This window comes from Megascapheus bottae, chromosome 20 (assembly GCF_031878675.1).
Source record: "Megascapheus bottae isolate mThoBot1 chromosome 20, mThoBot2.hap1, whole genome shotgun sequence".
NCBI classification, from domain to species: domain Eukaryota; kingdom Metazoa; phylum Chordata; class Mammalia; order Rodentia; family Geomyidae; genus Megascapheus; species Megascapheus bottae.
Window position 1 is genome coordinate 35,749,824 of NC_143528.1, and position 26,223 is coordinate 35,776,046.

Below are 26,223 nucleotides of genomic sequence, written 5' to 3' on the forward strand. Positions count from 1 at the left end.
GCCTGTACTGGCTTTGAATCTCAGTCCTTTGGGTTTCAACCTTCTGAGTACCTACAGGTATTATAGTTCAGGATGGCTTTGAATTCCTGGGTTAAGGGCTTTTCTTGGACTTAGTCACTAGAGTAGCTGGAACTTGAGAAAAGAAGTATGAATGCTTGTTCTGAAATCTGTGCCCACAACCCTGTTGGTACTCTTGTTTTTATTAACATACATTTGTTGTGCAAGGGGCTCCATTGTAATATTTCTACATATTCAAGCCATATACATCAACTATACCCTTTCTTTGGCTCTCCTTTGTGCCTCTCCCTCCTTCTGAAAAATTTTACAGGTATCATTAGTATTTTTTGTTGTTGATGGTTGGGGTCCTGGAGCTTCAACTCAAGAGTTTGAGTGCTACCCCTGAGCTTTTCTTTGCTCATGGCTAGTGTTTTACTGCTTTGAGCTACAGCTCCACTTCCAGTTTTCTAGTGGTTAATTGGTGATCAGAGTCTCAAGGACTTTTCTTCTCAACTGGCTTTGAACCATGACCATCATATCTCAGCCTCCTGAGTAGCTAGGATTACAGGCACAAGCCACCTGAACCCAGCTTTATTGTTCTATTTTCATGTGTGCAAATCAACTGTTTCTGCCATATTTCCTTGTTTTCACTCCCCCCCTTGTTAGTTTTCACCCTTTTCAGAGGTACTAAATCTTTCCATGGAGCCTTACCCTACTTTCTTCTTCTTTTTTTTTTAAATTTATTTTATTGTCGGATGATGTATAGAGGGGGTTGTGATTACATTCATCAGGTAGTGGGTACATTACTAATTGAACATTGTTCCCCCTTCCCATGTTTTTCTACTGCTTTCCCTCCCTCCACCCCTCCCACTCATCTTATTTTCCCCTTACCTTCTACCTTCTTTTCTTTTTTTTTTTTGCCAGTCTTGGGCTTGAGCTCAGGGCCTGAACACTGTCCTTGGACTTTCTCAAGGGTAGAGCTCTACCACTTGAGCCTCAGCACCACTTCTGGCTTTTTTCTATGTATGTGGTAGCGAGGAATCGAACCTGGGTCTTCGTGCATGCTAGGCAAGCACTTTAACCACTAGACCAAACTCCCGGCCCCCTACCTTCTTTTCTTATTCATTTTTCCTCTTTCCTTTTTTCTTTTCTTCTTTTTTTTTTAGTGTGTATTAATTGAACCATGAGGCTCTACTTTTTACTTTATGTGTGCTATTGGTGATTTTTAAAGTTTTTATTAGTATAAATTAATTGTGCAGAAGAATTCACTGTGATATTTTAAACATACATGTATTATACTTAAGTAAAATCCACTCCATCAGTTTTTTTTGTTTTCCCAGGGAGCATTTTGTGAAGCAAGGATCAAAAGGAACTCCTCAGTCTTTGGGACTAAATCTCATCAAAATACAGTGTCATAATGAAGCAGTTTATCAGTATCATGTGACTTTCAGGTATATGTACCTCTTTTTCTCTTGTTCACTTCTTGGAGGGTAGGAAAAGTGCATCACTCCTGGAATAACTAAATACTGACCTGTGTGATTCCTTGTGAACTTTTCCAGGAAAGGATACCTATACTTGGATACTGGCAAGAAGTTTAAGGTTAACAGTTTTGTGGGCATAATTTTAGTTATATTATCAACTCAGATTTGAACATAAGAGGTATGGGGTTATGTGTGAAGCTGGAAGTGGATTTAATGTGAAACACACAAGGCAGAAGTTCAAACTTGGCACGGACCCCTTCCATGAACTTGCATCTTACTTGCTGTGTGTAATTTTGTGTTTTATTTTACTTTTGCTAGTATCACAGTTTAATCTCACACCACTTGACTTTGACTCCACTTAATCTATGCCACCAGCTAGCTTTGGAATAATTGAATACTGGAATTATTCTAGGTACTAGAAATGAGTAGCTGGAATTATGGGTGTGAGGCACTGGCATCTTACTCTTTTCTGTTTGGCAGTACTTGGATTTGAACTCTGGGCCTTGTGCTTAGTAAGCAAATGCTCAACCACTTGAGCTGTTCCCCCAGCTCTTAGTGTTTTAAGTTTTTATATTTTTGTTTTGTTTTGTTTTGGTCTCGTTCTTGGTGCTTGAACTCAGGGCGTAGGCACTGTCCTTGAACTTTTTTTTTGCTCAAGGCTAGTACTCTATCACTTGAGCTATAGCTTCATTTCTGGCTTTTTGGTGGCTAATTGGAGGTAAAGAGTCTCTTAGACTTATCTGTCCAGGCTGGCTTTGAAATGATATCTTCAGATCTCAGCCTCCTGAGTAGCGAGGATTACAAGTCTGAGCCACTGGTACCTGGTGCTCTTGTTATTTTTGAGGTAAGGGTCTCTCAAGTTTTTCCCAGGGCCAGTCTTGTAGTCCTCCTATCTATGACCTCTTCTGCTCAGGACTGATTATAGATGTGAAATACATCTGCTTGCTAATTGAGATGAGGTCATGTTAATATTTTTTACTAGGCTGGCCTTGAAACTGCAATTCTTCTGATCTCCCCTTCCTGAGAAGCTAGTGTTACAGGTGTGACCTGCCACCTCTGGTTCTGTATCCCTTGTCATAAAACTACAAGTCCCTTCCCCCACTCCCCATGGTAAAAATCCACCTTTCACAAATCTGGATTCTCTCCTGTATGTGCTGTTATCTTAGCCAACCAACATTTGACATCCCTCCAGTACAGTCTAGGGTAAAATTTGAGGACAAGAAAATCAAGGAAAAGAAATTTAATTTCATATCTACAACTTTAGGAGTTAAACTTTTTAAAATTAAGAATTCAATTTAATTTTATTAGTAGTCTCTTTGTAAAATCAAAAGGGAACTTTAACTGGAGATGATTAGCTGGAATTGTGAAAATGAATGTTTTGAAATATCTTTAGAGAGCTTGAGAAGATGGAAGTCTGAGTTTGTTTAGCTGACAGTCATTGGATGTGATTGATGTTTAGATGGATACATTGCAGAAAGATTGAAGTTGCTGGGCCAGGCAATGGTAGCTCACATCTATAATCCTAGTTACAACAGAAACTAAAATCTGAGGATTGTGGTTCAAAGCCAACCTGGGCAGAACAGTCCATGAGACACTTATTTCTAGTTAGCCACCAGAAAACTAGAAGTAGAAATGTGGCTCAAAGTGGTAGAGCACTAGCCTTGAACAAAATGAGCTCAGGAACAGCACTCAGGTCCTAAGTTCAAACCCCACAACCAACAACAGCAACAACATATATATAGAAAGATATAGATCAAAATGAGTAAATCTAACATGTACTTTTTTTGTGACGAGAACATTTAGAAAGTATTTTTAGCAGTTTTAAAATAAACATCATTTTTAAAGTTTTTTTTATTATATAAGTGATATGCTGAGGGACAACCATTTAATAAGTCAAGTAATGAGTACATTTCCCTTTGGATGATGTCACCCCTTCCTTTGCTCTCTCCCAGTTTTTCCCTCTTGTCCCTAACCATAAGTTGTACAGTTCATTTTAACATAGTGTCTACTGAGTCACATCATTATTAATAGGTCACTGTGCTGTGACATGCTTTAAATGTCTAAAATGTTTTCCTTCCAGTTAATTGGTACTTGGTACTTTTAGACTAACAGCTCCCCTTTATCCTCTCTCCCATCAGCCTCTGTATACCATTTCTCTACATTAGCTTGGCTTTTTTAGATCTCATGTATAGGTGAGATCATGTAGTATTTGTCTTTCTGTGCCTGACACATTTTGCCTTGTTTACTGTCCTCCAGGTATATCCCTATTACAAAGGAAAACATTCCCTTTTAAAATGATAGAATTGGGCCGAGAGTTTGGCCTAGTGGTAGAATGCTTGCTTAGCATGCGCGAAGACCCAGGTTCAATTCGTCAGTACCGCAAAAATAGAAAAGCTGGAACTGGTGCTGTGGCTCAAGTGGTAGAGCACTAGCCTTGAGGAAAGTTCAAGGATGGTGCTCAGGCCCTGAGTTCAGTCCCCAGGACTGGCAAAACAATAAATAAATAAAATAAAATAAAATGACAGAATTTCTTTTCAAAGACTGTTAGAAAAGAACAAAGCCCTGAATTTAATCCTCAGTACTGTACCCCCCAAAATGATTAGCGTGTGTGTGTGTGAGTGTGTGTGTGCGTGTGTGTGTGCTGGTTCTAGGGTTTGAACTCAGAGCTTGAATGTTGTCCCTCAGCTCTTTTGCTTAAGGCTAGTGTTCTTTTTATATATATATATATATTTTTATTGTAATTAATAAAAGGGTTACATGATATTTGCCAGATAGAAGATGCATTAATTCACATATATTGATACCCTTTCACATGTCTTGGTCCCCATTACCCTTCCCTCTACACCCCCCTCTTGGTTTTCCCCCCTTCCCTATCCAATTTCAAATAACCAAATACAAATAAATTCAATATATCAGCTAACAAAGTGAGATACTGTAACAATATGAGATAACAAGGGACAGCAAAAGAGATGAGAGATAACATAGTACATTAAGGACAACAATCATTCATTATATGGCTTTTGTTTCAATATCCTGGGGGTCTTTTCAATTAGCTTCATACTATATGGCCTTATGTATCAAGGTTTTGCTCTATTGCAGATCTCTGCTAGTAGAGCCCAAGGTTTCTACTGATTATGACAAATGAGGGAAACCATTGAGCCTAAGTTCCTTTGAGTCTGGCTTACTTCACTTAGTATGATTTTTTCTAAGACTTTCCATTTCCTAACAAATGGGGTGATGTCGTTTTTTTCTGACAGCAGCATAGAATTCCATTGTGTACAAATACCACAACTTGTTGATCCACTCATCAACTGAGGGACATCTAGATTGGTTCCATATTTTTGCTATGGTGAATAATGCTGCAATGAACATTGTTGGGCTAGTGGATTTAGTATGCCCTAGTTTCTAGATGGTTGGTTGGGTAAATGCCAAATAGTGGAATCTCTGGGTCATAGGGGAACTCTATGTTTAGCCTTTTGAGGCACTGCCATACTGCTTTCCATAGTGGTTGAACGAGTTTGCACTCCCACCAACAGTGTAGTAGTGATCCCTCCTGGCCACATCCCCTCCAGCATCTGTTGTTATTCGTTTACCTGATCCTGGCCATTCTAACTGGAGTTGAGGTGGAATTTAAGGCTAGTGTTCTAACAATTGAGCCACAGCTCTACTTCTGGCTTTTTTGGTAGCTAATTGGAGATAAGAGTCTCACAGATGATGGATGCTGGTAGCTCATGCCTGTAATCCTATCTACTAACGCAGGAGACTGAGCTCTGAGGATCATGGTTCAAAGCCAGCCCAGGCACGAAAGTCCATGAGACTCTTATATCTAATTAATCACCAGAAAACTTGAAGTGGTACTGTAGCTCAAGTAGTAGAACACTAGCCTTGGAATTCAAACCATGATCTCCAGATCTCAGCCTCCTTAGTATCTAGGACTACATGTATGAGCCATTAGTGTTCAGCTATTCATTATTCATTCATTGATGGATGTGTCTTGGCTATTATGAGTAGTGCTGAACTTATATTTCCTATGTAGTTATTTTGAAATAGCTTATTGTAGAACTTATGGCTGTATACCCATAATTGGAATTACTAGATCATGTGATAATTATGTAAATATATATATCAGATCATATAAATATATGGACTTAGTGGAACTTGAGAAAAGAAGGAGTATGAATGCTTGTTCTGAAATCTGTGCTTACCACCCTGTTGGTGCTCTTGTTTTTATTGGCATCCATTTGTTGTACAAGGGGTTCCCTTGTAACATTTCCACAAATCCAAACCACATATATCAACTACACCCCTTCTGTGGTTCTCCCCTGTGCCCTTCCCTATGCATACCATTCCTCTGCATTAGTTCAGCAATCCTGGGAGTTGAAATCAGGGTCTCATGCATTCTGAGGAGGTACTATATCACTTAAGCAATGCCACCAGCCCACTTTTACTTTAGTTATTTTTCAGTTGGGGTTTGTAATTTTTCTGCAGTTGGTCTCTTCTACTGTGGAGTGACCCTGCTACTTGTGTAGCTGGGATTAGGCATGCACCGTTTCTGGATTTTTTTTTTTCAAATAAGGTCTTAGCAGCATTTCTTCTAGATTGGCCTCAAACTTCAGTTCTTTCAGTCTTGCTGAACCCAACTAAGAAGTCTGAAGTTTTTAAGAATGACTACTAATTGGTAGTTCAGGAAAAAAAAGAGAAAAGAAAGGACCAGTTGGGGGAAAACACACTGAAAATGAATTAGAACCACCAGACCTGTTTGAATGAAGAAAAAAGTAGCTAATTTTGGACAGAGGGGGAAGAAAATTACTGGATTTCCTTTCAAGAATGCCTTTGATCATCTAATAGTTCAGTGATAGAGAGAAAACCTAAAGGATGAAAGGAAGTAGGAAAAGCATAGGCAATGAGAAATAGCCAGTGAATCAGCCACTCATTTCAATAGTTAGTAAGAATAATGGAAAAGAAATCATTGTTAAAGAGCACAGGAGGATTGCTTCACCAAGGGTAAGGAAGCAGATAAAAGCCCAGCAAAACAGGAGGAAGGGAAGGAGCTAGAGAAGAAAGCAAGTGAAGCTTGGTATAGAAGTAAGGAGAGGAAGCAAAGTGTTAAAGAGAGGGGAGAATACTTTCTCTAACAATGGATAGAAAAACATTCATAAAACAGTGTATGTTATATTAAACAGGCTATGGGAAAACATGGCTTTATAAGACTGGAAATTATACATCTGGACCTTTGAAGTGATGCCAGATCATTGGAGACTACTGAGCACTTGCATTACAGCAGACTGGCATCCTATGGTATGGGTGGGAAATTCTTACCCACAGACTAAATAAGATCATATAAATTAAATCAGGATCGATGACAGGACAAGTTCACATGCTTTTTGTATGCTATCCTCAGTTATCCACCAGTATTGCTAATTCTGTTTGTTATAAATATTCAAATGTTCCTTGGCAGAAAACAGCTTCCCTAGCTGTCTTCGTTGTTCCTAGTACATAAAGGGGTTCTAGTAAGTCAAATGTAGATATTGTGTGTTCAAAGCCTCTTTCAAAATGTGTACAACTCAGTTATCCTAATCTGAAAAATCCCAAATCCAAAATGCTTCAGAATCTGAAACCTTTTGCTGTAAGTGAAAAATTCCACACCATGAAATTTTTTATGCATAGAATTATTTTACATATTGCATAAAATTAAATTCAGGCTATGTGAATGAAGTATGTAAGAAACATGAATGAATTTCATATTTGTACTTGAGTCCAACAATTGAGCACTGGTGGATCACCCTTGTAATCCTAGCTACTCAGAAGGCTGAGATGTGAAGATTGCAAGCCAGCTTGATCAGGAAAGACCAGAAACTCTTATCTCTAACTAATTACCAAAAAGCAGGAAGTGAAACTATGGTGCAAGTGGTAGAGCACTAGCCTTGAGCAGAAAGCTAAGGGATAGCTATGAGTTCAAGCCCTAGGACTGGCATCAAAAAAAAGAGCCGGGAGCATGGCCTAGTGATAGTGTGCTTGCCTAGCATGCACAATGCCCTGTGTTTGATTCACATACCCAGAAAAAGCCAGAAGTAGTGCTTTGGCTCAGTTGGCAGAGTGCTAGCCTAAAAATATCCAAGGACAGTGCCCAGGCCCTGAGTTTAAGCCCTAGGACTGGTCAAAAAAAAAAAAAAAGTTTCATGGACTTGCCTGCCCTAGCTGGCTTTGAATCACAGTTCGCAGATCTGAGCTTCCTGAATAGATAGAATTACAGTCATGAGCCACCAGCACGTGGCAAATATACATTAAACCTCCATGGTTTTCCAAGTCCATGGGTATTTTGTATTCAGTTGGTTGTGGGGCTTGAACTCAGGTCCTGTGCACTGTACCTGAACTGTTTTTCGCTCAAGGCTAGTACTTTCACACTTTGAAAGAAAGTTCTATTTCCTTTTTCTTTCTTTTTTTTTTTTTTTGAGAATACAAGGTTAGTATGTGAGTTTTTACTTTTAGGAACAGACATGATGGGTTACCTTTTTTTTTTTTAGTTTCATGTATTTGAACATACTTGACCTTTTCTAGCCTTGGATTTATTCAAACTTTGCAGTTCTAGAACAAATATATATCTTCTTGTGATATGGAACAATCATTGCATAAAGTGTTGTTGGAGTTTTTAAAAGTTGTAAGACTTGTGATAGACAATAAGAGGTGAACATAATGGGCTAGGAATGTGGCTTAGTGGTAGAGTGCTTGCCTAGCGTACATGAAGCCCTGGGTGAGATTCCTCAGTACCATATTAAAAGCCAGAAGTGGTGTTGGGTCAAGTGGTCAAGTGCTAGCCTTGAGCAAAAAGAAATTCAAGAGACAGTACCCAGGCTCTAAGTTCAAGCCCCAGGACTGGCCAAAAACAATGTGAAAAATGATGAGTTTAAAAAGAAGACTTTAGCCAGGAGTGGTGGCTCATGCCTGTAATCTTAGCTACTCAAGAGGCTGAAATCTGAGGATAGCAGTTGAAAGCCAGTCTAGGCACAAAAGACCGAGAGACTCTTATCTCCAATTAAACATTAGAAAACCAGAAGTGACACTGTGGCTCAAGGGGTAGGACAGTCGCCTTGAACTGAAGAGCTCAGGGACAGTGCCCAAGTCCAGGGTTCAAGCCCCACAACCAGCCAAGAAAAAAAAAGAAAACTTTGGGCCTGGAGGTGTGGCTAAGTGGTTCTAAGTTCAAATCCTAGTACTGCCAAAAAATCAATAGAAATGCACTAAAAACACTTTTTTTTTAAAATGGTATGTCTTAGGCTAGGAGTGTGGCCTAGTGGTAGAGTGTTTGGCTAGCTTGCCTGAAGACCCGGATACAATTCCTTGATACCACATACACAGAAAAAGCCGAAAGTGGCGTTGTGGTTCAAGTGGTAGAACTCTAGCCTTGAGAAAGCCCAAGGACTGTGTTCAGGCCCTGAGTTCAAGCCCCAGAACTGACAAAAAAAAAAAATTCTGAGGATTCGATGCAGAGATTGGGAAACCAGTTAGTCCAAAGGTCAAACTGGCTTGCAGACTTTTTATATAATGAAGTTTTATTGGCACATAGCTGCACTCATTAGTTTATAAATTATGTGTGATTTTATGCTATGACAGAAAAATTCCAAGATCATATAAACCATAGAATCTAAAATAGTTACTGTATGACCCTTTAACTAAAAAGTTTTCTGATCCTGTGTTATAAAACCTGTAAGAATATATGTTGATATGGTAAAGCAGTTATCTGTGAGTATTGAAATTAGCATTTAAAATTATTGTTACTAAGGAGTTGTACAAAATATATAAGTATAATTTTTATTTGTTTATATGAATTATATAAGTTGGGGAGAATTTCATTGTTACATTGTTACATGTTTATACTATATTCCAGTCAGTTTCACCCCAGTGTCTCACTCCCTGTAACCTTCCCTCTAATATACATTCTGGTAGGTTTTGCTTGCCTCCTTCCCTTCTTTCTTCCTTCCGTCCTCCCAACTTCCTGTATTCCCTCCAGGAAGGGTTCATTTTATTTTGTTATTCTTTTCATTATTGTCAGTTGTAGGGCTTGAACTCAGGGCCTACGCACTGTCCCTGAGATCATTTGCTCAAGGCTAGTGCTCTACCACTTGAGGCACAGTACCACTTACAGTTTTTGAGTGCCTAATTGGAGATAAACATCTCACAGGGACTCTTCTGGCCGTGGCTGGCTTCTAACAGTAGTTCTTAGTCTCAACCTCCTGAGTAGCTAGGATTACAGGTGTGAGCCCCCAGTGCCTGGCTAAGGCTTTAAACGCTCCTGCCCCAGCCTCCTACATAGTAAGTACCATCACATCCCATCATTTACCTGTATTTTCTAATGCTGCTGTGAGCAAGCATTCTTGAGTTATCTTTTCAGTCAACTACATTATTTTTTAATATGACCACTAGATGGAGTATGGTCCATGACTGTTTCAAATGACTGTTTCTCTGCACAACTGTAGTAAAAAGTTTCAGTCAAATCTAAGGAAACAACTCCTATTTTCCAGCCCCAATGTGGAGTGCAAAAGCATGAGATTTGGCATGTTGAAGGATCATCAATCCGTCACTGGAAACGTCACTGCTTTTGATGGATCAATTCTTTATCTGCCTGTTAAGCTTCCACAAGTAAGACCGAAAGGAATTGTCGTTTGGATGAAACCTGAGTGATTTAGTGTTTTGAATGTTAGGAAATCAGAGACTTCCTGCATATTTGAGTTGAATCTACTTTTTTTTTTTTTTTTTTTTTTTTTGCCAGTCGTGGGCTTGAGCTCAGGGCCTGAGCACTGTCCTTGGACTTTCTCAAGGCTAGAGCTCTACCACTTGAGCCTCAGCACCACTTCCGGCTTTTTCCTATTATGTGGTACCAAGGAATCGAACCCAGGTCTTCATGCATGCTAGGCAAGCACTTTAACCACTAGGCCAAACTCCCGGCCGAATCTACTTATTTTTAGAGGTAAAAAAGATTTTACTAGATGCCAATGGCTTCTGTCTATAATTCTAACTATTCAGGAGGCTGAGATCTGAGGATCATGGTTCAAAGCTGGCCAAGGCAGAAAAGCTTATGAGACGCTTATTTCTAATTAATTATCAAAGAGCTGGAAGTGGAGCTGTATTTCAAGTGGCAGAGTACTTGCTTTCAGAAAAAATCTCAGAAGATATCACCCAGGTCCTGAGGTCAAGCCCTAGTAGTGGCACTAAAGATTTTAAAAAGAAGAAGAAGGTAGATTTTTGTGGGTTTAGCAGAAAACTTAGCATTTGAGGTCTTCAAGAAGTACTTTCACACATAGAAAAAGTGGCTGGACGCATTTGGCTTCTGTGATAATTATGGCTTAACTGGGCACTGAGTACCTTCCTGTCATCTACACAGGAGGCTAAGATTGAGAGAATTATGGTTTCAGGCCAGCATGGGCAAAAAAAAGTTGACTAGATTCCATCTTAATGAAAGTAACTGGACACAGTGGTGTATTCCTGTCCTGTTATCTCAGCTATGGTGGACAGTGTAATGTAGAAGGGAGGTCCAAACACAGGCCTAGAGGGAAAAAAAAAGAGAGAGGACCTATCTCAAAATAACCAGCACAAACAAGGGCTAAAGGTATGGCTGAGTGATAGTGCACTTCAAGGCCCTGAGTCCAAACCCCAGTACTGCCCAAAAGAATAATTTGGGAAAATGGCTTAAAATTTCAGCTTTGAACTTCATGGATTTCTCTGACCAATTCTAATTTCTTGAGTCTTAGTTCTCATCTGTAATTTTGCCAATATGGTCAGGAAAATAAGGAAAAACAAAACATTTTGTGATATTTTATGTTCTTTATACAGTTGGATTGGATTGTGGCTTGGTAATTCTGTCTTTTGTTGTTGTTGTGCTGGTCCTAGAACTTGAACTCGGAGCCTGAGCACTATGCCCTGAGCTTTTTTGGCTCAAGGAAAAACCACTTGAGCTATAGCTCCACTTTTTGGCTTCCTTTGGTAATAAGAATCTCATGGACTTTCCTTCCTGGGCTGGCTCCAAACTGTGATCCTCAGGCCTCATCCTCCTGAGTAAAGATGTGAGCCACCAGTGCTTGGTCCTCAGTTCTTTTTTTTATTGACATATTTTTATTTGTTAGGTTGTTGAATTAAAAAGTCAGAGGAAAACTGATGATGCAGAGATCAGCGTTAAAATTCAGTTGACAAAGATCCTGGAACCCTGTTCTGACCTGTGCATTCCCTTCTACAATGTTGTCTTCCGGCGGTAAGAAAACAGCTGTAATCTTGCTGGGTTTCAACATCAGTCTTGTATTTTGATAATGCTCTTCAAGTAGTGTCAATAACATTACATCTATCATGGATATAACTGTAGATGGGCTTTGAGACTTGTAGCAAATAATTATCTCACAAGTACTCAGGCAGATTTGAGTGTAGGGATTCAGATATGGACATAGCTAGGGAGAAGTATAGCTTTCATGAAACTTGTATTTACTTGTGTTGTTAATAAGAAACCTACTCAAAGAGTACAAGAAACATCAGCTATAAGCATTCCCTTGGATTTTTGGATTAGAGACAATTTACAACTTTTTAGCGTCCTTTGAGACTCTCTAATTCTATAACTTTCATTCTAAAAGTTCTTTTCTCATTTGGTAAAACAGAACTTAACTTTTTCTGAGTAAACTGAGCTGCCAGGAACAAACCTTTTGCTAGGCTGCTGACTCACAAACTTGGAAACTGAGTCTGGGAAATAACTTAATGTTTGACTAGATGGTAAATAGGAAAGGCTAATGTCAGTAGTACACATGCAAGATAAATGCTTTGCTGATTTTTCTTTTAATAGGATTATTCTTAATATAAAAGCTATATTTTGCAAAAAAAAACACAGCACCAACATTCCTGACCCTTTAGACTTCCAAAGGAAAACATAGCTAAAAGAAATAGAGCTTAATTTGAACATTTTTTCTGTTAAGTCCATTCAAGCCAGACGCCAGTGGCTCTGCCTGTAATCCTAGCTACTAAGGAGGCTGAGATCTGAGGATTGTGGTTCAAAGCCATCCCAGGCACCTAAGTCTATGAGACTCTTAATCTCCAATTAGCCACCAGAGAACTGAAGTGGCATTGTGGTTCAAATGATAGAGCGCTAGCTTTGAGAAAGCTCCAGGACTGGCAAAAAAGAAAAAGGTCATTCAAGGGCTAGGGAAAATATGTAGCTCAGTGGTACTAGACGCTCTCTCTTTCTCACTCTTTCTCTCTCTATCATATCTATCTATCTATCTATCTCTATCTATGTATCTATGTATCTATGTATCTATCTATCTATCTATCTATCTATCTATCTATCTATCTATCTACCTACCTACCTACCTACCTATCTATCTTTCCTAACATATGTGAACGCCCTTGGCTCCATCCCCAGCACTACAAAAGAGAAAATAAAATACATTCTGATTTTTCATTTCAGAGTAATGAAACTTTTAGATATGAAGCTTGTGGGGAGAAATTTCTATGATCCTACAAGTGCCATGGTATTACAGCAACACAGGTTGGTGTTTTTCTCCTTTACCTTTGAATATTCTGGGAAGAAACTACTAAGAACAAAAATGTCAACAGTGTTTTATGGTAGTGAACATAATTTATCAGTTAAGTCTTTTTGTTAGTTTGGATTTTTCAGTAAACTAGCAGTGATGTTGGTTTACTTTATTTTCTGGGGCTTCTTCATTGTTACTAGGGAAAAGCAATGTGGATACAGAGGATTGTTTCAAGTAGGGATATGGAATTGACCTTGTTTCTTTTAGAACTGTAAAGATCATCTTTCTTCAGATTGCAGATCTGGCCTGGGTATGCAGCTAGCATCCGGAGGACAGATGGAGGTCTCTTCCTGCTTGCTGATGTCTCTCATAAGGTCATCCGTAATGATTCTGTACTGGATGTCATGTGAGTGGATGGTGAATGGTGGGATCTAACTTTAACATGCTGATTATTTGGACTTTTTGTGTACTTTCTTTTTTTTTTTTTAAGTCCTAGGAATAGCAAAGGAATAACTACTTTCCTGTAGGTCAGAAGAGCTGTCTTTAGAAAAAGTTGATTTCCCTTCATTACCCAGGACTGGTTTACATAGATCCAAATGTTAATAAGTCAGCTAAAATTTACCAATTAAGAGTAAATATCATCTGTTGCTAGTAAGTTCTCAATAATCATTTAAAGCCCATCCCCACAGGCTTCAGTACCATCTCAGAATGGCTGGTAAATCCTGGGCCCCAGCTTGGCTGGTTGTTCTCCAGGCTGACTTCATCTTCATTGTCTAGGTGCCCCCTTCTTTTTTCCTCATACCTTATCCTTACCCCTCTGGGATTGTTCTCTGGCTTTGACAAGTATATGTCTATATGGAAAGAAATGACTTGTGACTTTATGTTATTGAAATGTCTTTAGTTTATCTAAGTTCTGTTGGGTTAGAGATACTTTTCCCTCAGAATTGTGAAGGTATTACTTTTTAGTTCTGTTTTGTGAGGTCTCACTATGTATCTTAGGCTGACCTCAAACTTACCATCCTTTTTCCTCCACCTTCTAAGTACTGGGTTAATGTTACTCCATTTGTTTAGTTCTTTGTGTTTAGCTTTGTTGTTGAAAGATGAAAGCCAGGGGCCAGGAGCATGGCCTAGTAGTAGAGTGCTTGCCTAGCATTCATGAAGCCCTGGGTTCAATTCCTTGGTACCACATACACAGAAAAAAGCCAGAAATGGTACTGTGGCACAAGTGGTAGAGTGCTAGCCTTGATAAAGCCCAAGGACAGTGCCCAGGCCCTGAGTTCAAGCCCCAGGACTGGCAAAAGAGAGAGGAAGGGGGAGGGGAAACAAAGAAAGAAACGAACAAAAAAGATAAAAGCCATTTTGATTTCTGATTCCAGAGTCTTTGTAGATCTCCTTTGACCTTCCTGTCCCTTAGAGAACTTCTCAAAGTTTTCTTTACCATAATCTCTTGAAATGTTTGTTGCTGTATAGTCCTTTCTGCACATTTTAGGATCCAAATGGAATGAGTTTCTTTTTGCCTAAAGGAACTCCCTATAATATAACATTTAGTATGGAATCTGTCAGCGACATATTCTTTGAGATTTTATCTTAAAATACCTTTTACATTTCCTTTAAGATTCTAGATTTAGCAGATATAACACTTTGGAAATACTCCATTATCTTCTGGCATCATGTTTCTATTGACTGATCAACTGGTCATATGGCCATTGTCTGTTAAATTCCTTTTAGTTTTTTTTTTAATGCCAGTCCTTGGGCCTGAATTCAGTGACTGGTTGCCATCCCTGATCTTTTATGTTCAAGGTTAGTGCTGTACCATTTGAACCATATCTCTACTTCTAGCTTTTGTATGGTTAACTGGAGATAAGAGGCTTTCTTTTCCTGCCCTGCCTAGTTTCAAACCACACCTCCTCCTGAGTAGCTAGGATTACAGACATGAACCACCAGTGTCTTCTTTTTAATTGTCTTTATTTATTTATTTTTGGCTTGTTGTGGGGCTTGAACTCGGGCCTGAGCACTATCCTTGGGCTTTTCTCAAGGCTAGAGCTCTATCACACAGTACCACTTCCAGCTTTTCCTATGTATGTGGTACCAAGGAATCAAACCTAGGTCTTTGTGCAGACTAAGCAAATACTCTACCACTAGGTTAAATTCCTGGCCCCCAGTCTTTACTTTTTAAAAATTTTACTATATCTAGGTATGGTATCTGTTAAAAATAATTCATGACATTTGTTAAAGAATGGTAAGACATCATGGGATTGGAGGTATGGCTCAGTTGGTAGGATACTAGTTAATGAGCAAAAGTGGCTGCAAGTACTCAGTTCAAGTTCTGGTCTTTGATCTGGAAAAAAAGAAAAGAAAGAAAGAAAAGGAAAATGGTAAGGCAGACTGTTGATTGCATAATGATCACTTATAGTGGGGCTGTGGTAAGAGAGAGAAACGATTCAACTCCAAATATAAAGAAAGATGGGGTTTCAATGTTATTTATTTATTTATTTATTTATTTATTTATTTAGCTGTTGTCAAACTCCTGGATGCAAGTGAGCCTCTTGCCCCAGCCCCTCCTTCCCTAAGCAGCTGGGAGTATAGACAGCACTCCACCACACCTGACCTGGAAAGTGGAAATTTATAACTAAGGAACTCTGCTAGCGAATGGGTCGGGCGGATTCCAACGTTGGTTGGCAATTTTCTAACAGGAAACCTCAGGTCTAGGGAAATTCTGGCTAAATAAAATAGACCTAACAGGCAAGCCTGGGAGAGTGTCATATGTCTCATGGGGAGTAAGTACTAAACCTTTCATCAAAAATGAAAAGTAATCAGATAGATAGCAAGGTGGGATTCTGGCTAAACAAACTTGGCAGGATTCTTGCTTAAACTAGACCAAGTAGTATTGAAAATGGAGGTTCAGAAGTTAGAGCCTGGTTAAAAAGAGGATTTAGAAGAGTCTGAGTAGGGCCAGAAATATGGCCTGGTGGTAGAGTGCTTGCCTTGGGTTCAACTTCTCAGTACCACATACTTAAAAAAAGCTGGAAGTGGTGCTATATGGCTCAAGTGGTAGAGTTCTATCTAGCCTTGAGAAAGCTCAAGGACAGTGCTCAAGCCCTGAGTTCAAGCCCCAGGACTGGCAAAAAATAAAAACTAGAAGTGGAGATAAGGCTCAAGTGGTACAGCACTAGCTTTGAGTAAAAAAAAAAGTCTGAGTAGAATTTGGCCTAGGAGGAAAATATACTTTCTAGTATATTTATACCACAAGTCTCATATGTTGCTCTTCCCTTGGGTATAGTCTGGTTGTGTTGACATATGTCTACTGAACCGAATGTGGTAGGAATGAGACTAGGAAAAGATAATTCTTCTGTTCTGAGTGCTGTCTTGCAGCCTCCTAGGTCATTCACCCTCAAGGAAATCAGCTGTCATGTTGTAGGTTAACTTTCACAGTAGCTTTTGAAGTGAACTTGGAACTTTATCTTACGCTCACACCAATGGCTCACACCTCAAAGGGCTGTGATCTAAAGATCATGGCCAAAGCCAACCTGGTCAAAAAAGTCTGTTACACACTAGTCTCCAATTAGCCACTGAAAGACCAGAAGAGGAGCTGTGGCTCATGTAATAGAGCACTAGGTTTGAGTATGCAGGCCCTGAATTCAAGCTCCAGTACGACCCATACAAATGACTAAATTTAATAAATAAATTATGTAACTTTCTGTTGGTATCTAGCTGTGATTAGACCATTGGACCTCTAAGTGACTTGTGTGGGTTCCCTGTCCCTTTCATATTGTTCTATCTATACAAATGCAATTTTAAAAAGCCTTATATGTTTTCTTTCCAAAGGCATGCCATGTATCAGCAGAACAAAGAAAACTTCCAGGATGAGTGCAGTAAGCTTTTGGTCGGCAGTATTGTTATCACCCGGTACAATAATCGCACCTATCGTATTGATGATGTGGACTGGAATAAGACCCCAAAAGACAGCTTCACCATGTCTGATGGGAAAGAGATCACTTTCCTGGAATACTACAGGTAAAAATAGACATTGGGTTCAGGCTGAGAATGGGGCTGGTAATCTCCCATTCTCAAAAGGATAATAAGTACAATAAAAGCCTACAACTTGATGCTTTAAAAATAATTAGTGGTGGAATGCTTGCCTAGAATGCATTGAAGCCCCGGGTTTGATTCCTCAGTACCACATAAACAGAAAAAGCTGGAAGTGGTGCTGTGGCTCTAGTGTAGATTTGAGCAAAAGAAACTCAAGGACAGAACACAGGCCCTGAGTTGAAGCTCCAGGAATTACAAAAAAAAAAAAGCAAAACTAGATTAGTAACACCCTTATATTTATGGGGTTTGACTTGATATGTTACAGTTTTAATTCTTTCAGTACTTTGGAAATTTACTGCACAAATTAGTCTCAGGGCTTTGAACTATGTTTCTTTAAGACGTCTTATCAGAGACATTAAACTCAAGTCATTACTTATTTGACTTATCATTTCACCTTATGATCTTTTGATATCTCTCTCTCTCCCCCCCCCCCATCTCTCTCTCTCTCTCTCTCTCTCTCTCTCTCTCTCTCTCTCTCTCTCTCTCTCTCTCTCTCTCTCTCTCTCTTCTCTGGTTGGTTATGGGGCTTGAACTCTGGGCCTAGGCACTATCCCTGAACTCTAGCTAAAGGCTAGTAGTCTGCCACTTGAGCCACAGTGCCACTTTCAGCTTTCTGGTGGTTAATTGGAGATAAGAGGCTCATGGACTTTTTTTTTTCCAGGCTGGCTTTGAACCTTGATCCTCAGATCTCAGTAGTAGCTCTTGATTACCTATATCTCTTATCCTGGTAGTTTTATTTTGTTGGTGCTGTCCTGGGGCTTGAAACTGGGGTCTGAGCGATATCCCTCAGCATTTTGCTCAAGGCTAGTGCTCTTGAGCTGCAGCCCACTTTCAGTCTTTTGGTGGTTAATTGGAGTAAGAGTCTCAAAAAACTTTCCAGCCTGGAGTAGTCCTGAACTGTGAGTTCAGATCTCAGCTTCCTGAGTAGCTAGCTAGGCATGAGCCACCAGTGCCAGCTCAGCCTGATAGTTTTAACATATTGTTTGTTCAACTTTGGCCTCAGTACTCTGTGTAATGCAGTGTGACTTTGAGCTTGCCTTCTCCAATAGTGACTATATTATATTGTTTTTGATGGATCCTTGACAATGGTGTTAAGCTAGTTATAAGCTGGTTGAAAGACAGCAGGAAAGTTCATGAGGCTCTTATCTCCAATAAACTACCAAAAAGCAGGGAGTAGAGCTGTGGCTCCAGTGGGAGAACACTAGCCTTGAACAAAAAAGCTCAGGGATAGAACACAGTCTCTGAGTTTTAAGCCCTAGGACTGGCGCGTGTGCACACATGCACACACGCACGTGCACGCATACACAAAGAGATAGATATAGTACTACTGTAAGTAGTGCTGTTGTTGATTTTTTTTTTTTTTTTGGCCTTTGCCCTGTTCTAGCAAAAACTATGGTATCACAGTTAAAGAGGAGGACCAGCCACTGCTGATCCACAGGCCCAGTGAGAGACAGAGCAACCATGGCACGGTGAGTAGCGGTGTCTGTCTCATACTTTCAGCAGAAGCCCTTGTAGTCTTCCTCATTCTCCACAGAAGCTTTGATACCATGATCACGGTGGCTGGGAACACTGGCAGCTTTTGGTTTCTCATGGAAGCTGCTAGCACTTGCTTTTGAAGTCTCCACAAGGAGGAGCTACGTGTCTTCTTGAACAGTTTAGGTTAAAGGAATAAGGTTCCCATGCATGAAAATTTAAAATCTGGATCCAGTAGGGAAGGAGAAGACATTATGTTAACAGGGAAGAGCCTGGGGAAGTGCTCTGTCACTTGACTCCTGAGGATTGAGGGTCAGCAAGGTAAGATGGGGAAAGGAGAGCACTCAACCTGACAGACATATTGTCTTACCATTGTCATGAATCCACAGAGTGACAGAATTGGTATTTTCTACTTTTCCCTTTCCTTTAGACTGTTTTCCCTTTATTTAACGTAATAGACCTTTGTATAGTTACTGCGTGGGAAATTAAAATACTTGTTATATACTGAGCACAAAGTGGCTGATGCCTGTAATCCTAGCTATTCAGGAAGCTGAAATCTGAGGATCACAGTTCAAAGATAGCCTGGGTAGGAAAGTCTATGACATGCTTATTTCCAATTAACTAGCAAAAAGTAGAAGTGGAGCTTGTGGGATAGTACACAGGCCTGGAGTTCAAACCCCAGGACTAGCACAAAATAAAGTACTTGCTGTATTTCCCTGTCTCCTACCCCAGGGCATTAATGTTTTTGTTCCTTAGTGGTGAAGAATATCATCATGGCCACTCAGGACTGTGCTGTTTCATGTCGACAGAAGGAAGCCATCCTCTTTATTGTCTCACTTCGCCTCTCTGTTCTCTTGTCAAAGCTCCTGAAAGGTGAAATCTTGCTGCTGCCTGAGCTTTCTTTCATGACTGGGATCCCGGAGAAGATGAAGAAGGACTTTAGAGCAATGAAGGTTGGAATCATGCTGTTCTTAGCAGGATGTATGCCTGCTTTGAGCAGTGATCTGTTCATAGTACTTAGAGGTGTATACTAGGACCAGGTTCTGCTGTGACTATCCTGCATTGCCTTCTGGGCACATCTTTTCTTCTAGGCTGTAGTTTTTCTCTCCGTGAAACATGATCTTATCCCCACACAGTGTAAAGAATGTGTTATACAGCTTCCTTTTGAAGGCTGTTGGAACAATAAAGGGCATTGGATTATAGAGCTAAAAGAACCCTCTCCTCTTCATCAGTTAGATAGACAGTGATTAATGACTGGTCATATAACCAAAGTGAAATTGTTTTTTTGGTGGGTCATGGGGCTTGAACTTTGGGCCTGGGTGCTGTCCCTGATCTCTTCAACTCAAGGCTACCACCCTACCCCTGGGCCTGGGTGTTGTCCCTGAGCTCTTTAGCTCAAGGCCTACTGCCCTACCCCTTGAGTCACAGCCCCATTTCCCATTTTTTAGTGATTAATTGAAGATAAGAGTGTCATGGTCTTTAGTGCTCTGCATGGCTTTGAACCACAATCCTCAGTTCTCAGCCTCCTGAACTGAGATCCTCAGATCTCACTCAGCCTCTTGAGTAGCTAGAATTACAGGCGTAAGCTACCGCACCCAGTTCAAAGTGAAACTTTTGAAGAACACCAAATAATTAACATTCCTATAAAGTTTTAGTTTATTTGAAGGCAAAGAGAAAACAGTAAAGCCAAAATTTGACAAGTAAAACTAAATTGGGTGACTCATGCCTCCTAGCTACTGAGAAGATAGAAATCAGGAAGATTCTGGTTCAAGGCCAGCCTGAGAAGGAAGTTTGTGAAACCCCATCTCAACAGAAAAAAAAACAACACAGTGGTGAACATTTGTCATCCAAGTTATGGGAGAAAGCATAAATAGAGGAGTGAGCACAGTTTAACCCCGCCCTAGTAAAAAGCAAGATCCTATCTCAACAGAAAAAGTAGAGTATGGTAGTACTTCCAGCGATGGTAGAAATTGTAAAATAGGTAGATTTCAGTCCATGCTGGTTCAGAGAAAAATTGAGACCTTATCTCAAAAATAATCAGAACACAAAAAGCTGAAGATATGGCTCAAGTGGAAAAGTCCCTGTCACAAATATCTTGCATTCAAACTCTAGTACTTCTACCCCAACAAAACCAATAAAAAATAAAAAAGTATGGCCTAGTGATATAGTGTTTGCCTAGCATGCACCAAGCCCTGGGTTTGATTCGTTGATACCATGTACACAGAAAAGTTGGATATGGTGCTGTGGCTCAAGGGTCGAGCGCTGTCCTTAAGAAAGCTCAAGTTCAAGCCCCATGACCAACCCACCAAAAAATAAAAATATAAGGGTAGATACTTATTATACAAGACTAGCTGGGAGTCATTGATGACCACAGCCATCCCCTGGATAAAATGTGAACTTTTACCACTGTTACCACTTCAGGTCTGTCCATGTTTGAGCTACTGTCTGCCACTTCTTTCCTTACCCAGATGCCATATAGAATTTTTTTTTTTTGCCAGTCCTGGGCTTGAGCTCAGGGCCTCAGCACTGTCCTTGGACTTTTCTCAAGGCTAGAGCTTTACCACTTGAGCCTCAGCACCATTTCTGGCTTTTTTCTATGTATATGGTACTGAGGAATCGAACCCGGGTCTTCATGCATGCTAGGCAAGCACTCTACCACTAGGCCAAATTCCCAGCCCTGCCATATAGAATTTTTTTTTGGCCAGTCCTGGGCTTGGGCTTAGGGCCTGAGCACTGTCCTTGGACTTGTCTCAAGGCCAGAGCCCTACTGTTTGAGCCATAGCACCACTCTTGGCTTTTTTTTTTCTATGTATATGATATGCATGTTAGACAAGCACTCTACCACTAGGCCAAACTCCCTGCCCCGCCATGTAGAATTTTTATTTTTTTAATTTTTTATTTATTTTTATTTATTTTTTTGCCAGACCTGGGCTTGAGCTCAGGGCCTGAGCACTGTCCTTGGACTTTCTCAAGGCTAGAGCTCTACCACTTGAGCCTCAGCACCACTTCCGGCTTTTTTTTCTATGTACGTGGTACCAAGGAATCGAACCCGGGTCTTTGTGCATGCTAGGCAAGCACTTTAACCACTAGGCCAAACTCCCGGCCCCAAATGTAGAATTTTTAATAACATTATAAAAAGCCTAAAGTAAAGCTGATAATCCTAGGAGAAATTTATTTATTTATTTATTTTTTACCAGTCCTGGGCTTAAGCTCAGGGCCTGAGCACTGTCCTTGGACTTTCTCAAGGCTAGAGCTCTACCACTTGAGCCTCAGCACCACTTCCGGCTTTTTTCTACGTATGTGGTACCGAGGAATCGAACCCGGGTCTTCGTGCATGCTAGGCAAGCATTTTAACCACTAGGCCAAACTCCCGGCCCGAGAAATTTATTTCTTTCATGCTTGTTTTCTGGTATTTCTGCTTTGCCTATGTAGGTCAAGGCCTCTTTCTCACAGTCCTGGGTTGCCTAATGACTTTATGATCACAGGATTATCTACACTTTTTGAACAGCAGCTCCACAGTTTATTAGTTCCAAAAGAAAAAAAATCACTTATCTTCACACTCAAATCTTCTTATCTATTAGATACCACCAAATAAATATTTAGAAAGTATGTTATGCATTGACACTATGACATCTACTAGGCAATACATGCTTTATGCTGACATCAAATTGGTAGTGTAGAATGACAAACTGTGAACTTAATTGTATTTACTCTCCTGTTGTGTTTGGATGGATGCTGACATATAGCTCCCCCCCTCCCCCGCTTTTCTCAGATTTTAGGTAAGTGCATATAAAATCTAAATCTATGTTTCTATTTCATAGTCTCTTAGGAACATTTAAATTCAGAAGAAGCTTTAAAAAAGAGATAAAGACATCATGAGGGAGAAAGAATCAACATTTAAAAATCTCTTTCAGGGCCAAAAGTTTGGCCCAGAGGTAGAGTGCTTGCCTAGCATGCACAAAGACCGGGTTCAATTCCTCAGTTCCAACATACATAGAAAAATCTAGAAGTGGGGCCGGGAGTTTGGCCTAGTGGTTAAAGTGCTTGCCTAGTATGCACGAAGACAGGTTTGATTCCTTGGTACAACATACATACAAAAAAAAAGCCGGAAGTGGTGCTGAGGCTCAAGTGGTAGAGCTCTAGCCTTGAGAAAGTCCAAGGACAGTGCTCAGGCCCTGAGCTCAAGCCCAGAACTGGCAAAAAAAAAAAAAAGAAAAATCTAGAAGTGATGCTGTGGTTCAAGTGGTAGAGCTGTAGCCTTGAGAAAGCCCAAGGACAGTGCTTAGGCCATGAGTTCAAGCCAGGACTGGCAAAAAAAAAATCTCTCTATTAAATTTTTAGGTGGACACTGGTAACTCATGCTTAATCTTCCCTGCTTAGAGGGTTGAGTTATGAGGATCAAGGTTTGAAGCCAGCCTGAGCAGACCAATCCATTCAGCCAGCAAAAAGCTATAACTCAAGAGGGAAAGCAACAGCCTTGAAGCAGAAAAGCCCAGCAAGAGCACAAAGCCCTACATTCAAGCCCAGTACCAGCAAAAACGTGAAAAATTCTGTATAACTTACTCACATAAGTTGTACTCATTTCCGTGGGAAGCAGATTTCTTTTGGAAACATTTCAGTTCCATTTGGGTTTATTTAATTTCATAGAAGAAGAAATAATACTTAAAATTTCTTATTTTTATTTAATTCAATTCAGGATTTGACTCAGCAGATCAATTTGAGCCCCAAACAGCACCATAATGCGTTGGAATGCTTGTTGCAGAGAATTTCAGAGAATGAAGCAGCCAACAATGAACTGATACGTTGGGGGCTCTGTCTGCAGAAGGATGTACACAAGGTAAATCAGATGTGATAATGCAGCAAATAGGACTGACTGAAAAAGGGTTAGGGAGCTTTATGAGACATGGTGATACCCTCCTGACCTGTCTTTATTTAGTTTTTTAGGTTTTGCTTAATTGTAAACTATTTTATCATCTTAGTCATGGTACTTAATTTCCTTGACTTAATTTGTATCATTAACAAAGTTCTTCCCTTGCTATATTTTTCATGGATCAGAGGATTTGCATTTCTGTTCAAATAAATAGCAAAAAAAGTACTGAGTTACAATTATTTTAGTTATCTATTATTTTTGGTGGTACTAGGCCTTCCAGTCAGGACATTATGCTTGTTTGGTGGCACTCTACCACTTGAGGGATACCTCCAGCCCTATTTTGCCTGGTTGTTTTGTACATGAAGGACTGTAGACTTGTTTTTTTTTCTTTTTCGCCCGTCTTGGGGCTTGAACACACCTGGGCACTGTCCTTGGGCTTTCTCAAGGCTAGTACTCTACCACTTGCGCCACAGCAACACTTCTGCCTTTTTCTGTGTGTATGGTATCAAGGAATCAACCTCAGGGCTTCGTGCATGATAGGCAAGCACTCTACCACTAGGCCAACCTTCCACAGAATTTTTTTTTGTTGGTTAGTCGTGGGGTTTGAATTCTGGGCCTGGGTGCTGTCCCTGAGCTCTTTCATCTCAAGGCTACTGCCATACCCCTTGAGCCACAGCACCATTTCTGGTTTTCTAGTGGTTAATTGGAGATTAGAGTCTCATGGTCTTTAGTGCCTGGCCTGGCTTTGAACCATGATCCTCAGATCTCAGCCTCCTGAAAACTAGGATTACAGGCGTGACCTACCGGGCCCAGCTTAGAATTTTTTTTTTTAACCAGTAATTAATTTGGGTTTCCTTAACTATATTACTGCTATTCTCATTATAGGCATGAGAGTCTCCAACTTGTGTGGTCTCATTATTTTATGGCATATAGTGTTATGTTTGTTCAGGCTTGATCCACAGTGAAGAGGCAGCATGGGTGGTACAAAATCCTCAGGCTTAGACTCAAAGGAACTTAGGCTCAATGGTTTCCCTCATTCATCATAATCAGTAGAAACTTTGGGCTCTACTAGCAGAGATTTGCAATAGAGCAAAATCTTGATACATAAGGCCATATAATGTGAAGCTAATTGAAAGGACCTCCAGGATATTGAAACAAAAGCCATACAATGAATGATTGTTGTCCTTAATGTACTATGTTGTCTCTCATCTCCTTTGCTGTCCCTTGGTTATCTCATATTGGTATAGTATCTCACTTTGTTATCTGATATATTGAATTTATTTGTATTTGGATATTTGAAATTTGATAGGGAAGGGGGGAAAACCAAGACGGGTGGAGGGTTGGGGGGGGAGGGAAATGGGTACCAAGACATGTGAAAGGGTATCAATGTAATGTGAATTAATGCACCTTCTATATGGCAAATATCATGTAACCCTTTTACTAATTACAATAAAAAATTAAAAAAAATAAGATTGTTGGGCCTCAAAAACAAAACAAAACAAAACAAAATCCTCAGGCTTTAGTATTGACTGTTTTGGCTTTGAATACCAATTGTACAACCATTCATTTTGAATTCTTTGAGCAAATTGCTTTTAATATGTCTTAGTTTTAGTTTCCTTATGTATAAATGAGGATAATAATTGATTGAAAGAATTAAATAGGGCCTGGTGATGTAACAACACAATGGTGGAACACTTGCCTTGCATGTATGAGGGCCTGGTTTCTCTTTCCAACATTGAAAAAGAAAGGAAGAACTGGGGCTGGGGGGGGGGCGGGGGGGCTAAGTTATTTCTCTTTCGTTGCCCTTTGGTTAATCTTATATTGTTACTGTATCTGACTTTGCTACCTAGAATATTGTATATACATTTATTTGTTCATTTGAAATAGGAAAGGGAACAGGAAAACAAGGTGATTGGGAGGGGGTAGGGGGAAGATAATGGGGACAAAAACTTGAGAAGGGATATTAGTGTGTGAGAAGTAACGCACCTACTATCTGGCAAATGTAACTGTAGCCCCTCTGTACATTACCCTGATAATTTTTTTTTAAGGCTAGAGCTGGAGTGTAGCCTATTTTTAACTTTACTGAGACATTTTTGCCTTAGCTGAGCATAGTAATGCAGGCCTATAATTCTAGCACTTAGGAGGCTGAGGCAAGAGAATCATGCATTTAAGACCATGCTGGGGTACATCTTTAGACACTGTCTCCAAACAAAAACCAAGGGGTCAGGAGTTTGGCCTAGTGATAGAGTGCTTGCCTAGGAAGACCTAGGTTTGATTCCTTGGTACCACATATGTAGAAAAAGCTGGAAGTGGTGCTATGGCTCAAGTGGTAAAACTCTAGCCTTGAGAAATCCCAAGAACAGTGCTCAGGCCCTGAGCTCGAGTCTAGGACTGGCAAAAAAAAAAAGAAAGAAATTTTGCTTTTTTTGTTGTTATTGTTGTTGGTCATGGTGCTTGAACTCAGGGTGTGTGTGCTGTCCCTGAGCTTTCACTCAAAGCCAGTGCTCCACCACTTTGAGCCATAGTGCCACTTTCAATTGCCTGGTGGTTAACTGGAGATATAAGGGTCTTGTAGATTTTCCTGAGTGCACTGGCTTTGAACCACAATCTCATATCGTAGGCTTCTGAGTAGCTGGGATTTACAGGCATGAGCTTCTGAAACCTGGTAAGGAATTTTGCTTTTAATTTTCTCTTTTCAATGGTTCCTCTAAAATACTTTTCAAAGAGTATATTACTCTTTAGGACACTTTTCTTGATAGAGAGTTTACACTATTTTATTTCACAGCTTTCCTTGCACTTTCAAATA

The 26,223-nt window shown here is 40.0% G+C and overlaps 1 protein-coding gene across 2 annotated transcripts in view; it reads left to right on the forward strand.

Annotated features, from left to right (window-relative positions):
- Nucleotides 1–26,223, forward strand: part of Piwil2 (piwi like RNA-mediated gene silencing 2) — a 49,723-nt gene that overhangs the window by 5,985 nt on the left and 17,515 nt on the right. For both annotated transcript variants that reach the window (XM_090354298.1, XM_090354299.1), the window contains exons 6-14: nt 1,338–1,448; nt 9,998–10,115; nt 11,597–11,721; nt 12,919–12,999; nt 13,278–13,391; nt 16,811–16,999; nt 18,459–18,543; nt 19,411–19,500; nt 23,244–23,384. In XM_090354298.1, the coding sequence (XP_090210424.1) occupies nt 1,338–1,448; nt 9,998–10,115; nt 11,597–11,721; nt 12,919–12,999; nt 13,278–13,391; nt 16,811–16,999; nt 18,459–18,543; nt 19,411–19,500; nt 23,244–23,384 (1,054 nt within the window). The remainder of the gene's footprint in view (nt 1–1,337; nt 1,449–9,997; nt 10,116–11,596; nt 11,722–12,918; nt 13,000–13,277; nt 13,392–16,810; nt 17,000–18,458; nt 18,544–19,410; nt 19,501–23,243; nt 23,385–26,223) is intronic.